The sequence below is a fragment of the Cryptomeria japonica genome, chromosome 6 (assembly GCF_030272615.1).
Source record: "Cryptomeria japonica chromosome 6, Sugi_1.0, whole genome shotgun sequence".
Lineage (NCBI taxonomy): Eukaryota > Viridiplantae > Streptophyta > Pinopsida > Cupressales > Cupressaceae > Cryptomeria > Cryptomeria japonica.
Window position 1 is genome coordinate 32,772,800 of NC_081410.1, and position 15,841 is coordinate 32,788,640.

Sequence of the window (15,841 nt, forward strand, 5' to 3'; positions counted from 1 at the left end):
ATTACATGCTTTTAATACTTGATTCAGATGAAGATACTACTACTAGTACTAGTGTCGTTTTAGCAAAAGTGGGGTGCCTAATCATTTTGAGCAGTGGAGATGAATTTCATGGGCTTGTTGTTGTCTTGGAAAATTATCAACAATAAAATTTGCATGTTGATTGGTCTATATTAAGTTCAAAAGATTGGTGTAGTATATCGATGCACTCAGCTCGACTGGAATGTCCAAATAGAGTAACCTAATGTCTTAAAGTAGAGGCTCATTTAATTATCAAACAATGATGTTACTACTTGGTTGATGCTGACACTATATGTATAGAAAGGGACTCTTAAGCCATCTATAAGTTGTGTAAAGGAAAAAATATGACTAGTGAAAGCATAAACAATACTACAATAGAAATTCTATATGTACAACAGTTTCTGCAGGTAACTTGATAAGTGACTCAGTAGTGGTCATGAGTATCGGTATAACAAATCAATTGCAACTTGGAATCTAACCATTAACTATATTAAAAAACACTTGAACTAAACAAATAATGAATCTAAAGAAGTAACCGTAATATAATTAATGCTTACATAAATGAAACTAACTAAATAAAATAAAGAAAGGAAAAGTTACACTACCTCAAGTGGTCCTTGCTCAAGGAATGCAATCTCCAAGAATAACAATACACAAACTCAAAATGTACCACCCATTGCTTTGTTAATATTCATTAGATCATGATAACATCAACAATAATATTCTTAGTTACTCAGGAAATATAGAGACAAATCTAATCTACATTATACATCAATGTTCAACGACTGAAAAATGGAAAGCTAAAGAAGTGTAAGAGTGATCAACTCAAACATAACTCTCTTTCTTGAACTGTCTAAGAGAGTGAATAATTTACTCCTTCAAAACTAAGACATGTGTCAATCATCCTTAATGCTAAGGATGACTTATTAAAAAAGGAAACAACAACAACAACTAATTCTACCACGAGTCCTGATCTAGATTAGACTCTTTATTCAAAAAAAAAAAATTAAATTAAGAGTGTGCAAGATTCATTTAAATATATTTACGAAGCATAAATTCATCATTCTTCAAACTCCTACAATTATTATTTGCATTCATTTGGTAGGACAAAGTTAGCAAAACTTCAACAAACCACACTCTTTAACAATCCTTTGATTGCTTCCATGCGAACAACATGACAACTCTTTCTTTGGCTGCGGGTTGGCTATGATCCCTTAAGTTGTATGTTAGTTCTCAAGACAAGAATTCATCCACATAAATCATCATTTATAACATATTGACAACATATCAACCATAGAGATTCACATAGCATATTCATATATTAACATGCCACACATATCATTGAGTAGATAAAGTACAGTTTAGGATATAGCTAAATCATACAAAAAGTTTGATAGAAGTAGCAATACACAAGTAAAATTTTGAAATTTATATGATTCAGATCACATGTTATTTATGATACAAAGAACAAAGGGTTGGATTTCTACCAAAAACATGTTCTCAAGTTGCCCACTAATCTCTCTCACTTTCTTTATTCTTTTGCCTAATTGGTGGGTTATGTTTTTCCTTGGGGTTTTGTTTTTTTCCTTTACAAAATCGAGAAACAAACTATGGTAACAACTCAAATGTGAGTAGAGAAAAAATTGGATGGTTTTTAATGTTTGCAGACTATGGAGGTGTCTCTATTATGAGCTGGGAGTCTGTTTCTATGGTTTAATGGTAGGCATGAATCCAAGCATGTGTTTGTTGCATGTTGTGGAGTGAGGAAAGGACATACATATGGGAGTCGTTGGATAATAGGTATTGAGACTGTCAATGAAGGAGGCTTAGTGATGACATTGCTTTTTCTTTGCAGGCATGGTTGTAGGCATTATTGTTATGACATTGAATAGAAAGAGGGATAGGCCAGGGTTGGATTAATGCCATACATGGAGATATTTGATTCTCTATTCTGTTTGTGGATTTGATTTAAAGCCAAAAATTTCACGCCTCAAATGCTTGTAACTGTTTTGTCTTTGCATCATCTATTGAGTATTCAGGGAGACTCTTTGAGTTGTTTGTCATAAAGCGCTATGGTAGTGGTTGGTTGTAAAGTGAAGTGAATGTGGTTCTACTTTATCTCGACCTGCGACTTTTAATCTCTCAAATTTTTGTTGGATGAAACTTCTTGAAATTTCAAAGAAATTATTGAATGATTAGAAGCAAGTTGAGGAAAGTGCACAACCTTAAAAAATCTCTCTCTCGGATTATGCAATTTTGTGTTGACAATTTCGGTAATGTTTTCAGTATTTTTTTCTTCTTTTGCTATATATATTGAGCTAAGATTTATTACAACATTTTGTTATGCTTAGCATTATATTTAAAGTATCTTTTGTTGTAGTAGGAGTATAGAAGGCCAAGGTTGTTGAATTCCAACAAGTGTTATTCATCAATCTTAACAGTTTTACAAAATAGGAAATAAGGAGAGGGTCCATTATGTGTGCACTCCAACTTCATGCTTCTCAAAATCTTATGTGGATATTTTAAATTACTCTTAATTATGTACAATAATTTATTCATCAAGTCCTCTACTTAAAATAAATATTTTTCGTCCACATGGTCAAATATGATGCCACATCAACATGCATTTTTGTGAAGGTGTCCAAAATGGTCCCAAAAAAACGTAAGACAAGTAGGTGTGCACTAAGCCATGTTTAATGGTGCACTGATGTGGCATCACATTATTGGTTTCTTTTTGAAATTTTGACATGATATTTTTTGGGGTAAGCATTGACATGATATGTTTAGTGCATTGGATACACACAAATAATTAATTTGAATTGAAAATTTGAACCAAAGCGGAATTAAATTTAAATTATTACATAATGTTATCAAACATCTTGAAGAAAATCTGCAGCCCCAATATGAAGATGAATTATCTTGCCAACATGTTTTCTTTATTAGCATTACATTCTTTGTTTATGTGTTTCGATCTTGTTATATCTGTCACAAGGTTTAATTACTATAAAGAAGCTATTGATCTTCCCTCTATCTATAGTTTTTAACACCACCAAATTCTCAACACACAAGAGTTAATTTGTGTAATTATTTAAATTATAAATTAAATATATCAATATTTTTTTTTACACCAAAGACATCTACATTTAATTCCAAATGTTGTATACTTATTAACAACCTTTAATACAAGCCAAAAAAATGACATGAAATTCTATATTCTATAAATTTTTATTTAACTTTGATTTGTAATGTTATAATTTTATTTTATTTATTTATTTTAATCAAAGCCATCACTCGTCCTATTTTTCATATATTTCTCTAAAGATAGATATGCTAGTTCTGTAAATACAAATGCAATTCATAGGATCCAATAATTATCGAGGATGTAAGAGTTCTATTGCATTGATCAGACCATAAGAAATTGGATCAACTAACTTAGACATATTCAATGATTTTATTTAAAATGTTTGAAAACCTTTTTAAAAAGAAAAATAGATGTAAGAAAAATCTAATAAAACCTAGAACTTAATTCTATAATAGTTGAATATCAAATTTATTTTAAAATGTTATGCTTAGTTGCATTTCATACAAATAAAATTTTATTATTTTTGTATGTGAATGAAATTGAAGTATGTGTTCAATGGAGTATATTATGTATGTACATTCAAAATTTTTCTTTTATTTTGAATTTCTATTTATTTGATAAACTTTTGGGATGTGGCATTATAATGACTTAAAAATGATGAATTATCAATAGAAATATTTAAGAAGAATATATACTTATGTAAAATTAGAATGAAGAAAAATTAAAAACCAAAAGATTTTTCAACATTAAAAATAAAGAAAATATTGAAAAATACTTAATATTTAATGATATTTAATTTTTTTTAATATTTGAATTCTAAATATTATTATAGACAATTATGATAAGAATGTAAAATAATTTTAATTATTTTGAAGTAATAAAGATTATTTTCACTTCAAGACTTCATTGATCTAGATTCAGAAATAAATATGAATTTAAAAATTAAAAATCTGGCATTTTCCATATTCGTGTACACTTGTAAGTTAGTTATTACACAGACCAAAAACGCAGAGAAAAGAGCACGGGTATACAATTTTCAGAATTGCAATACAAATCAATGGAGCATTGGAGGGGGATTGTACAGGTCTGTTCCTGCCATGGCACTTCCTGCAGAGTGGGTGCATCTTTATGTTATTCTTCCACAGAAGCACAATTAGCTGTAAGTGTCTGCATGCGATTTTAGAAATCCAAATCATTTATTGTTTTTGTCAATTCAATCAATAGCTTGAAAACCAGGGTGATGAGGGTGGACTTAATGGTTATTAGGTGCCACCAAGAAATGCCATATTATTCATGGGCGATCGAGCCGAAGGCACAGGAAATCCAGTGATTGAGAAGCTCTCCGATTTAGAGAATGTAGCATCTATTTTGGTGTCCAAACTTGGTTGGGCAGTGAATGCTTGGGTTTTAGAGGCGCCATCTTTTGCCGGCCCATTTGCAGTTTATAATGGATTTTTGCCCTCTATTACATCCACCGGGGAGCCTAACGCATATGACCCGCATGGATTCCCTGCTGCAAGCACCACCACTTCAATTCTTGCTAATTGTCTTCAACAGGTAGATTGATAAATCAACCATTCAATTCTTGCCAACTGCTTTCAACAGGTAGACTGATAAACCACCTGTTTTCTCCTCCTTTTTGAGTGTAGTATGTGAGATTTGGGATAATTTTTACTAGGTCAATATACGCCAGAAAAAACACGATGGCCATGTGAAATTTTTTGAAATGTAGATTCGTCTCAATCTTAGTAAAACTTTATTTTCTGACTTATTTAAATTTAACCCTGATTTGGGTTTTGTGATTTAGTCTCAAGGCATTGATAATGAGATGAGGTTACTTTAATCGACTTTAAGACAAAATAGTATGCAGATCTTACCAATGTATATTTACCATGGTCACTGCAAAACTCCACTTTAGGGATGAGGATCAGGTTCCTGTCCCCGCACTCACATCCTCTGGTGATTACAGTTATTCATAACAGAGTTGTAATTGGTTCGTTTACTCGTACTCGGTTGGAATGGCTTCCCCATCCCCATACAATTACCTGCACCCAACATCTCCATGTGACTGATGATTTTTTTTGGGTTGCTAGTTCTGAATAAATTCCCCAAACTTATTTGGTTGTCCATTAGCCTTGGGTAGCTGGAGAGGTTCTACGGGTTGAAGTTTGAACACTGTGTTGCGTTAAATCTGTCTAGCATGACCCTCTTTATCTCTGGGAACTTCCCTATAGATATTAATAATTATCAGTTCTTGTACCGGCCCATTGGTGGATGAGGATGCCATCGGTTCTTCTAGCCTAAGTTTTGCTACACACATGTGACAACAGTGGTTTCCAGTCTTGAATTTGAGCTTTGGCCATCGTCACATTTGTACTTTTTTGTGGGTATTTCATACATATAGCTATTTGTACTTGTACTTGGATCATATGTTTTGGGGTTTAACCTTTTGGTTTATTTCCTAGTCATGTTTACAAGTTTTTTTAGTGTTATAGTTACCATTAGTTAATTTTTTTGGAATCTAGGGTTCTTATTATCCTACCATATTTTTTTATTGTACAACATGTGCTGTTGAGTCCTGTTAGTCTATTTTAGTAGCTTGTCGACTTTGATATAACTTTTTTTCTTCTCTCGTTCAACTCTTGCAAATTTCCATTCTTCATTTGCTGTTTGTTTCATGGCCTTCTCCGTTTTTTGCATCATATTGTTGATGGACGACATTGGAGACCATAACTTGATTGGTTCATTATTAGTGTTTGATTTCACGTAACTTTTTTTGGTATTCTTTTTTTCTGATACTTGTAGGCAACAACAAAACACGATGACACTTTGCCATTGATTAGTGATTCCTTAGAGAAAAAAATAATGTGTTCTGGAGGGCTTCTTATTGTTTTGCTTTTGCCTGAATGCTTTATTGGCTGGACTGAAGGCTATGATGCAAAGGCAACAATAGGCCAGACAAATAGCAGTCATAAAAGGCAATGATGGCTTGAAGGCAACGATGTGTAGAAGGCTATGGCTTGAAACCAATAGTGACCTGAAGACAAAAATTTCCCAAGGAATTATTTATTGTTCATCACAATATAAAGGAATGGCATAACATCTGTGATCTATCACATCTATTGTGCTTCTTTGAAGTCAAAAGTTGTCAACATTTAGCATGATTGTCAAAAACATTTGAGACAGTCAACCCACCATTTATAACAATTACATTGTAGTTGTATTTAAAAAAGATAAGAAAAGTTAACTATTAAATTCGTTGCACACATTGATCTAACCACTTTCAGTGTTGCTATCAAAATCATATCGCTCATCTTTTTTAAACCAATGCAACTTATCTTATGCAAATGAATACAATGGCTATATCAAATGATCAATAGGGTTACTAGGAAGTTCTGTTCCATGAAAGCTAGAAAGGCTAAAATATGACCTTTGCCCTTATTGGAAATTTGAAACTATTGTAAAAAAACCAATTAGGCGATATGCATGGTCAGATCTTGCACAAATTATGTTGTGCATCTTGCAAGGAAAGTAAAGGCAGAAAACCTTGGAGCACACTTACTCATCTTTTCTTCTTGCAACTATCTCTAATCACTGAGGTAAACCTTAAGCCAAAACTAAAATTGATAGATATGATGATGTTTCCTCATGTCAAATGGTAGGTTTACTACTGTTAACAGTCCTAACCACTAGGCAATCAATTTTTGGTAGTCCAAACCTCCTAGAAAAGAGAAAATGCAGTCAATTATGGAGAAAATTGGTTTTTTGACTTGCATTAAGATATTATTACTGGTAGAATGGACGAGATGGTTGAGCTCTCCAGGTTGGTCTAGTCAGGAAGATAAAATTTATTAAAATTAAAAAAAAAATCATATTCTCATTGATGTTTTTTGTGTCAATGCAATGATGCCATTATAATTGGTCACTGTGATATCATAACATATGTCATAATTGGGTCAAAATGACATATTATGATGATTGAAGATGTCATACTGATGTTAGAAGGGATTCACAGAGGATGGTGTGTCCTGTTTGAGTGCTTCTTCTGACACTGGTTGCAGATTATAGCTTTGTTAGTTAAAAGTACAGTTTACTGCCTCTGGATGATGTCAAGACCTGATTAGGCTGTATCATAATTTGTCATCCTCATGCTCCTTTACATAAGGGTAGATGAAAACATTATCCAAGAAGAATGCCAACACAAACTGGTGCAAGTGTTAGAAAAATTTGTTCACAAGTCTCAAGAATGCTGCTGGCAGATTTGTCAATCAAAATGGAAAAGCCGCGAATTCATAATGTCCATGTTGGGTTTGAATGTTGCTGTATTATGAATATTGTTTCCTTGATCTGTAGATAAGGTGATCTTCACCTCAAGCTATGTGCACCTTTAGTCCTTCTAAAACACTCCAACTATGTTCCTATATTTAAACCGACAATTGATATAGGTTAAAAGGTAAGAATTTTTGAGTGTTTCTTGCTTAGCTATTCAAATTTAAGGTCAATGCATAGTCCCTGGGAACAATTTTCCTATATAACAAATATCACTGGTGCTCCCAATGGTAAAACACTGTCCAACCAAGCTTTTAACTAGAAACTCATATTTCTAGATCCTTATCTTGTGTAATTTCAGGATAGTCACCTTATATGGAATCTTGTGGTGAAGCTCTGTTGTACAATAGACTCAGTTGAGAATCTCAGCACACGCTTGAGCAGTAATCCTGGCAATTTCTCCAGGAATATGTCTGAAAACTCTTGAAGCACTGCTTACTGATCTTTGAAAGTTCTACCACCATCCTTAATCAGTCTGGCAAATCCACACGTTCTTCTATAGCATTTCTGTATCTACATAAGTAAAATGGCACTAAGGGATACAATTCTGAACACATCAGGCACTTAGGGGTACATTGTCATCAACCTAAATAGTCGGTGTTTAACATTATAAGACCCCAAGGCCTAACATGGAGCTACTGTCAAGGAGGCAAGTCTCCTAGGCCCAGCCAACAATCTGTCACAAGTCGAGGTTATTAGGTTTTTACAGTCTGCGGGTTGGAGTGATTTCTCCTGTGATTAGAAAATTGGTGGCTGGTGCATGCTCCCTGCTGGAAATGTTTTCCACAGCCAAGCTTTGAACTTAGGCATTCTGGAAATCTGTCTATTCTATTTACCAACTTCTTGTTAAGAGTTATCTATTATTATAAATAGTTGTTCCAATTTTCTTAATATACTGTATTATTTATTATGGGGATATGGTGAATGTTTTGCACTTTTTTTTTTCTTGATTTATCTGTTATATCAGAGAAAGAAATGTAGGATCTAATTTTGCTTCATCTACTTTGACTGGTACTATCACAGTCCATGTCTTTCTGAAAATCATGTAATCTTGATGGCCAAATACTCTCTCCAGGAAAAAGAATGAGTGTTGAACTCCTATTTTTGAAAGAAGAATCACCTTTTTTGTACTTTTTGGATGGTACAATGTAATGTCCCTTTCCAGAATTTTAACGAAACAACAGATTTGAAACACAAACTGCAACATTCACCAAATAACATAGACACAATCTTCACCAAATTATATTCAAACTGCAATAATTATTTATACTCAAACAACACAAATGAACTTGCACAAATGATTCAAACTCTAGTAGTAACTTGTATTGATAATGATTTGGTCTCTACAGCAAGAGACTGTTATGATAGTCATTACACAACAACATAAAAACATTAATCAGTAATGCACACACTGACTCACAGAACTTTCTTGCTAATCCCTGAAGCTACAATGCATTCCCTGACTGAGAATGCTCTTAAGAAACAAAGGGTTTTTGTCCTCTGATTCTAGCAATCAATGGGTTTTCGTCCAGTGATCACAGCCTCTTATGGGTTTCTGTCCATAGAAGATTGCTGAACACAAGTGGCCAAAAGATACAATAAGCTTGTTGATTATTTTATCATGATGTCAAAGGTTTGTTGTAAAGAGAATTGGAATGAAATTCTAGCTACGCTGCTGATTATTCATCAGTTTTTCATGAGCTACTTGGTTGTATAATCAGATTTTCATGAGCCGCTTGGTTGTTTGCTTGAGCTTCTTGGTTGTCTGCTTGAGCTGCTTGGTTGTGTGCTTGAGCTGCTTGGGTGTTTGCTTGAGCTGGCTGCTTGTCCACTTCACCTACTTAGTCAGCTCATCTGTCACGTCATCCTTTGAAGGTTGACTCTTCCAAATATGTCGATTTAAAAGAAGGGCATGATTATCTTATTATGGGTTGCGATTCTTTTGAAGATGGCGGTTATATTTAGTATGCCTTCATCTGGATGAAGTCAAAAATTAATTTATTCCCCTTTTTTAGTGAGATGGCGTAAGAGAGTGAGGCTGCTTCAAGTCTTTGTAATGCCCTTCTGCCTTGGTGAATCAAATAGAGATTCCTTTTGGAGTATACTTTTTTGTGTATGATTGGGTTCCTGCCGTGGTGGTGATAGGATAAATTTCTTTTGGCCTATCGTGTTTTTCTATTGTGGATAATATATGTTTTTTTGACTATCGTTTTCTTCAGATATTGATTGGAGAATATGTGAGACTATTAGTGCAGGTTTTCCTTTTTGGCACGAGAGACTATTAAACTTGTCGTGGAGCCTTATTCTGCTAGTATGGGCTTTCATTATCGACGCAGTTCTATTATTGCCTTGTGTGAGCATTCCCTAGCTCGTGGGGCTCTCTCTTTGTGTGACTTTAGGCTCAGGCACGGGTCCTTTGTTTTGTGTTAAGAGTTTGAAGAAGGCGGCATTTCATTTCCATTGGCCATGGGGCTCTCTCTTTGTTCGACTTTAGTCTCTGGCACGGGTCCTTTGTTTTGTGTTACGAGTTTGAAGAAGGTGGCGTTTCATTTCCATTGTTTGGAATCTGGCGTGACGATTTTTGAATCAATAATTCAACCTTATCACTCCTGTGGGCTATATGCTCTGTTGCTGGAGATTGCAACCTAGTTTGGGGTTGATATGTTGATGCGGCCCTGCTGAGGATAATATATTCAGAGGTTGGAGACTCTAACAATATCGAGTTAGCACATGTTGGGTCTCTTTGGATGGACGTATGGAGTTATAGCAGCTATTTCATTGTGATGTCCGCAAACAAAACTCTGTATAATATTGTTAATATTAAGAAAGCTCCTTGTATTATCTTTATAAATGATGTGAATAAGGGATATATGGTCTTGATCAATAAGATCAAAGAATACAGACTTGCAAGCATCCAAGTTCACAATATCAGAAGGACCAACCTTGCATCAAGAACCATCCATAAAAGATGAATTTGCAGGGTTCCCTTATACAGGGATAGCAGTTACTATAAAACCAATTCCTTATACAGGAAGCCTTTTGACTGATTTCAGATGCATTAAACGATTCACATATAATTCAGATGCTCTACCTCACACGGAATATTTTCTGTTATTTCCAATCCCATGATTTGCCACTTGTATTGAAAATATTGTTTCTGTTTTTAATCCTTGACCTGATAGTTACCTTTGGGGCCTTTGCCCAAGTCCTTGTGGGTCCCACTTCTCCCTTCTTAATGGCTGGTGGCTGAAGATTGTGGAAGGACCCAAGAAAACACAAATGAAAATTTCTCAACTCACCGGTTCCTTGACCTTGATGGCTGCTGCTATTTATAAGTATCTAGCATATCAAATGGTGATCTTTGTGGCAGACCAGATCTGATGCATGTCAGAATGGTCTCCCTTGCAACAATATAAAGTCCTTCCAAACTCTTCTAAAAGTAAAATACGAACCACTCAGTGAGCCACATCACCTCTTGTCTCCATTCACAGGCATATCATTTCCTATGCTGCCAATATAATAATCTTCAGGAATATTATTGCCCACGCAAGTAGACATTTGATGCCATAACACATAAGTATTGAATCGTCTAGGAAGTGATTATAGGACAAACAAATTATATAGTCTATCATGGCGTAAAAGAAGAAGATGGTTGTCACTAATTGGATGATTAGCATCCCACGATGACAATCAAATAAAGTATCGGATTGCCTCATATTAATTATCATTGCATATCAAGGATCGACCAAGAATCACTAAGCAACAACTTAAGAATATCGATTGAGACAAGCAATAGCAAACAATGATTAGTCAGGGAAGACAGCATTTAACAATAATGAATGGTTGTATTGACCATTATATACAAGCTTGATATGGATACATGTAACGATTGGAAGTATTATGGAATGATGCGGTTAAGAAGAGACACGAATCATGTCCCTTACATGTGACTCCTCATCCCAAGTACAAGATATAAGAAGAAATGGTCTTTATATTTATGAGGGAGGGAATGTGGAACTGCTGATTAAAAATTAGCATCTTTTGGCTAAGTATCAAAGCAGGACTACAAATATATCAGATCAGATCAAATACTTCCTACAAGTGAAAGCAATAAGTGTTTGACACTTGGGAAGAGAACCATGTGACAGACCTATAGTCACTACATAGCACTGAAGAACCAGTTAAAAGGAGAACTATAGAATAAGTTATGAAGATCTATTTTTTATTTATTCTAATCTGAAGGCTAAGTTGAGCAGCAACAATTTATAACATTGATCTGCATATATTCCAAATATACAGATCAGAGGGAGCTAGCAAGATAAGTTCTATCTTTCAAACCACTCTTAGTATTATAAATTAAAAATTATAATAAAATATCTTCAGAATTGATGAAATTATATTTTACAATTCTCACTTTGACTTAGAATTGTTGTCTCAGGACCAAATCAAGGAAATTCTCGAATGGGGACATTACATTCATACATATAGAAGTCATATAGTAGTTGCAGTATTGAGAAAGTGATTGCAAACTGTCCACAAAATTTTGGAAGGCAAAGATAAGCTACAACATCCGAATATTGATACATCAGTTCAACAGTGCCTGAGATTTAAAAATGATACTATCACGATGCATTATCAAAAAGTCACAGTTCAGAGAATTTTTTTGCACTTTTGCTTTTGAGTTAATGCTAAACTGAAGTTGGTGCTTCACTTGGACAGAGTTGGTGCTTCTAGGAGGGTTGGTGCTCTTAGTGAGCTGGTGAGGGTTGGTGCTCTTAGTGAGCTGGTGCTCACTTGTGTAATCTGGGTTGGTGCCCATTTTGTTAATGAAAGCTATTATGTGTTGTGTGTTGATGTGTGTTTTACACACTATCAAACATAGAATAAAGTATTGAATATTCTATCCTCTCTTGAACAAAGACCTCTCTAGTGCTGAATGCTAGGATCACTTGAGACGACTCCAAGGTTTACAATGTCAGGTCTTGATGTATTGGATAGCTTCAATGGTTTGATGTGTTTGCTGCTCCTCCAAAGGGACGTACATAATTGTTCTTCAAAGATGAAACTTAGTCACAAGGAATGCTGTTCTTACAAATGATATTGCAACGAGGTTCTTTCTACTACTACTATGATCTTTTGATAAAAAAGTGTAAAAGGGTTAGGAATACTATACTAACACTAGGAAGAATAATAGACGACTTTAAGTGAGGCTCAACTAAGCTTTGCTTTAACATCCAAATAACATCTCCACTAAGCTAGTACGATCTTCTAGGGATAGCTGATAGTTTTCAAGTCACTACCACAAACATAGATACAGTCAAGATGAAGCATATCAACGAGGAAGTAGTAATTGAAGTTAAACTTGGCTAAAATGAGTTCAGTCGACTATGCAAGATACTTCATCATCGATGAAATATTAGTAGCATGAATAATGAGAGCTTCACCATCAATCATGCACATGGGTCTTTCATTCATCTAAATGCTTTTAAGCAAATTGTATTCTATCTTTTTTTTTTAGATATTAAGTTCTCTCATAAAAGGATGAAGAAACAAGCAAATGCTCCAAAACACAATAATTCACCTACACTTCGATGACTTTTTTATTTTTAAACTCTTCTAATCGATCCCATACAAATGAAATGAATGGAACTTATATAGTGCTCTCAAATACAATGCATGGCAAAGATTGAATCAAAATCAAAGGCCTAGATCTTGCCACCTAAACCCTAATTAGGGTTTGATACAACAAATACCTAACTTATTGCAACAATGCATATCATTAAATATCAGCCAATGGGAATGTGACCTTCATTTGGCCCAAACTTTGAGGAAAAATCTTCCAATGAGAAAAAGACACCACATGGGCTCATAACAAACTATCTTCTAGAAGTTTGTTCCCCTTATCCTTTTCTTTTGTTGCAAATTCAACGAATTTGGACACTATGATCTCAATCTTAGTTATTGGAGCAGTAGATATGTTCTTCAATTGATCTTCCATGAAGCTCACCTCGTCTAAAGTAGAAGCAGAGGTTTCTCCCATCCTGCCCCAAAATCTTTAGTCTTGCTGGCAAGTACCATGAATGAGTGTAGGTCTTCCAGCTGCTTCTTTGAAGGTGATTTGGCTGTCCCAAAGATTATGACTTTTACTTTCTTAATCAGTTGATCGACATGTATATGGATTCCTTCATTCATCTCTTTTTCAAGTATGATTTTAGCCACTTCCATGATTTTATCATGTATCACATTTATTGCATTGTCTACTTGAGTGCAACTATTGCTGATATCTTCAAAGATGACCTTCCTCATTTGGAGTAAGTTATAACAATGCTGGAAGTCATGTGATTGTCCTTTCAACACTCCTCCATTCACCAAAGTCTACTTAGATAAATTCTTCGTTGCTTGTAGTCTTGGCATAGCGTAATCTTTGGTGAAAGTAAAAACATCGTAAGCTGCCATGAGGGTTTGGGTCCTGTCAAGAATGCCTGAAACTTTGTCAAATATCTTCACTAGGTCCTTCACAAATTCATTTGCCTTCTTGAAAGTCTTTTTTATCCAATTCTCCATCAGATGAGCTGAAGTCCTCATCTTTTCTACATTATCAATTGAGTTTGAAGGAAGCAGCGGTGGAGGCATGCTTGAAGGATCATGTTGCCTTATTAGTTCTTTGAATTGCTACAAGCAGTTCCTCAATGCATTTACTTCTCTCTCGAGCTTCTTGTTCTTCTCTATCTCTAGCTTCAACATATCATGAATTGTTTTCACGGTATCATTCAAGTCTTCCATTGCTTGCTCAGTGGTGGGAGGACTTAAGTCAGTAGTCTCCAAGTCATACTCTTCAACTGTGATTTCATCTTCAGGCCTGTCTACCCTTGGAGTGGCAATTTTTATCATTCGAGATCCTATACTATCCTTTGTTATCTTTGACATCTTAGTGGCCTTCTTCTTTTCAACTATCTCTTGAGCTTTATTTAGGAGGCTGCCTAAATCATCTATAGCCTCTTCTTCTACCACTATGACTTCCTTTGCCAATCTCTCCTTAAACCATGCTAGGATAGAGGATCTTTCTTCTCCCACTTGCACCTCTTTGAGCTGTTGATCTTCTCGGGGTGGAGAGGTTACCTCTTCATCTTCATTCTCTATATCCACATATACATCTTCACCTTTTTTATTGCTAGCTTGCTCATGTGGTACTGAATTGTCTTGTACTTGGGGTTGTTTCCCTTTGTTTGTCTTTTCACATCTACTATTTTGGATTGTAGACTCCATGGATTCATTCACGCCATGATCTATGCTTCCCCTGAGTGGTTGACTCTCCTTGTCGGCTGGCTGATTCATTTTTACATCATGTATGTAAGAAGTACTAGTAGAAGGGCAACTTGAATTTGATTTATGCTTATGTGATGATCCTTCTTTATGATTTTCTTTCCTCCATGAACCCTTGGAGTGAGCTGACTAGGTAGCACTTCCACTCATGCTCATGCTTTCTGTCTTTTTTTCGGATGAGTCTGACTCTCCCATCAAATCAAATGTTAGCTGCGCATTCTGGCCCTTCAACTTCTAAGTTTGGATGTCTACCCATTGTTGTGTGTATGCTAAGATTGGTTTCATCAAGTCCTTCAAATCGGTGATCTCAACATCAATCCAATTGACCTTTACCTTCTTGTCTTTCTCTTGTTCATATACAGGCTGGAGGCGTTTTCCACTATCTTGTGCTTGATTTGGAATATTAAAAATTTCACACATCTCGACAATGTCAATTGGTAGCCTTCAACACATTTTCTTTCTTATCTCTAAATCATCTTGGGTGTTCATCCAATAGTCTCCCAATTGTAGCTTATGCTTATGCTTTCTTCCGTTGGCCCTTCTCATGTTTTTGTAAGGATCAAAGTTTTCTCTAGAGAAATATGGAATAAGAGATTAGGATCTCAATTCTTCCTCCAATTTCTCAACTGCTTGCAAGGATGGACATACTTCTATTGATTGTCCAATTGAGATGGGAAAAGTAATCCCTATCTTGTGTCTATTCTTTTGCACTTTGTCATATGTGATCAACTGTCTTACTAACTCCACTAGCACTATCTTGTCAGTAGGGTAGCGTGGTAGCATGTATGGTGGACAAGAGCATCCTTGAATTTTATATAGTTGAACTTAGGAAATTGGATTATACCAAGCATTGAATTTCTTTACTAATTCTTTTGCCTACAGGGATAATCTTTGATGGATGCCACCTTGCAACGTTCTTGTTTAGTGCATAGTGAAAGCATCATTCACCCTCGTGTAATGTGCTTTCCTAGGGTAGTGTATCTGTGTATAGGATTCACATGCTCTCATCTCTCCAGCTCCCATTTGAACTGGACTTTTATACATTAATCCTGTATACTCACGAGCTCTGGCAAGTGAATATATGAGGTA

General features: G+C 35.1%; 1 protein-coding gene across 1 annotated transcript in view; it reads left to right on the plus strand.

The window, feature by feature from the left end:
• The first annotated feature begins 4,038 nt into the window (after positions 1–4,038).
• Positions 4,039–15,841, plus strand: part of LOC131070003 (uncharacterized) — a 39,225-nt gene continuing 27,422 nt past the window's right edge. The window contains exons 1-2 of the mRNA XM_058005557.2: positions 4,039–4,259; positions 4,367–4,657. Coding sequence (XP_057861540.1) covers positions 4,158–4,259; positions 4,367–4,657 — 393 coding nt within the window. The 5' untranslated portion in view covers positions 4,039–4,157. The remainder of the gene's footprint in view (positions 4,260–4,366; positions 4,658–15,841) is intronic.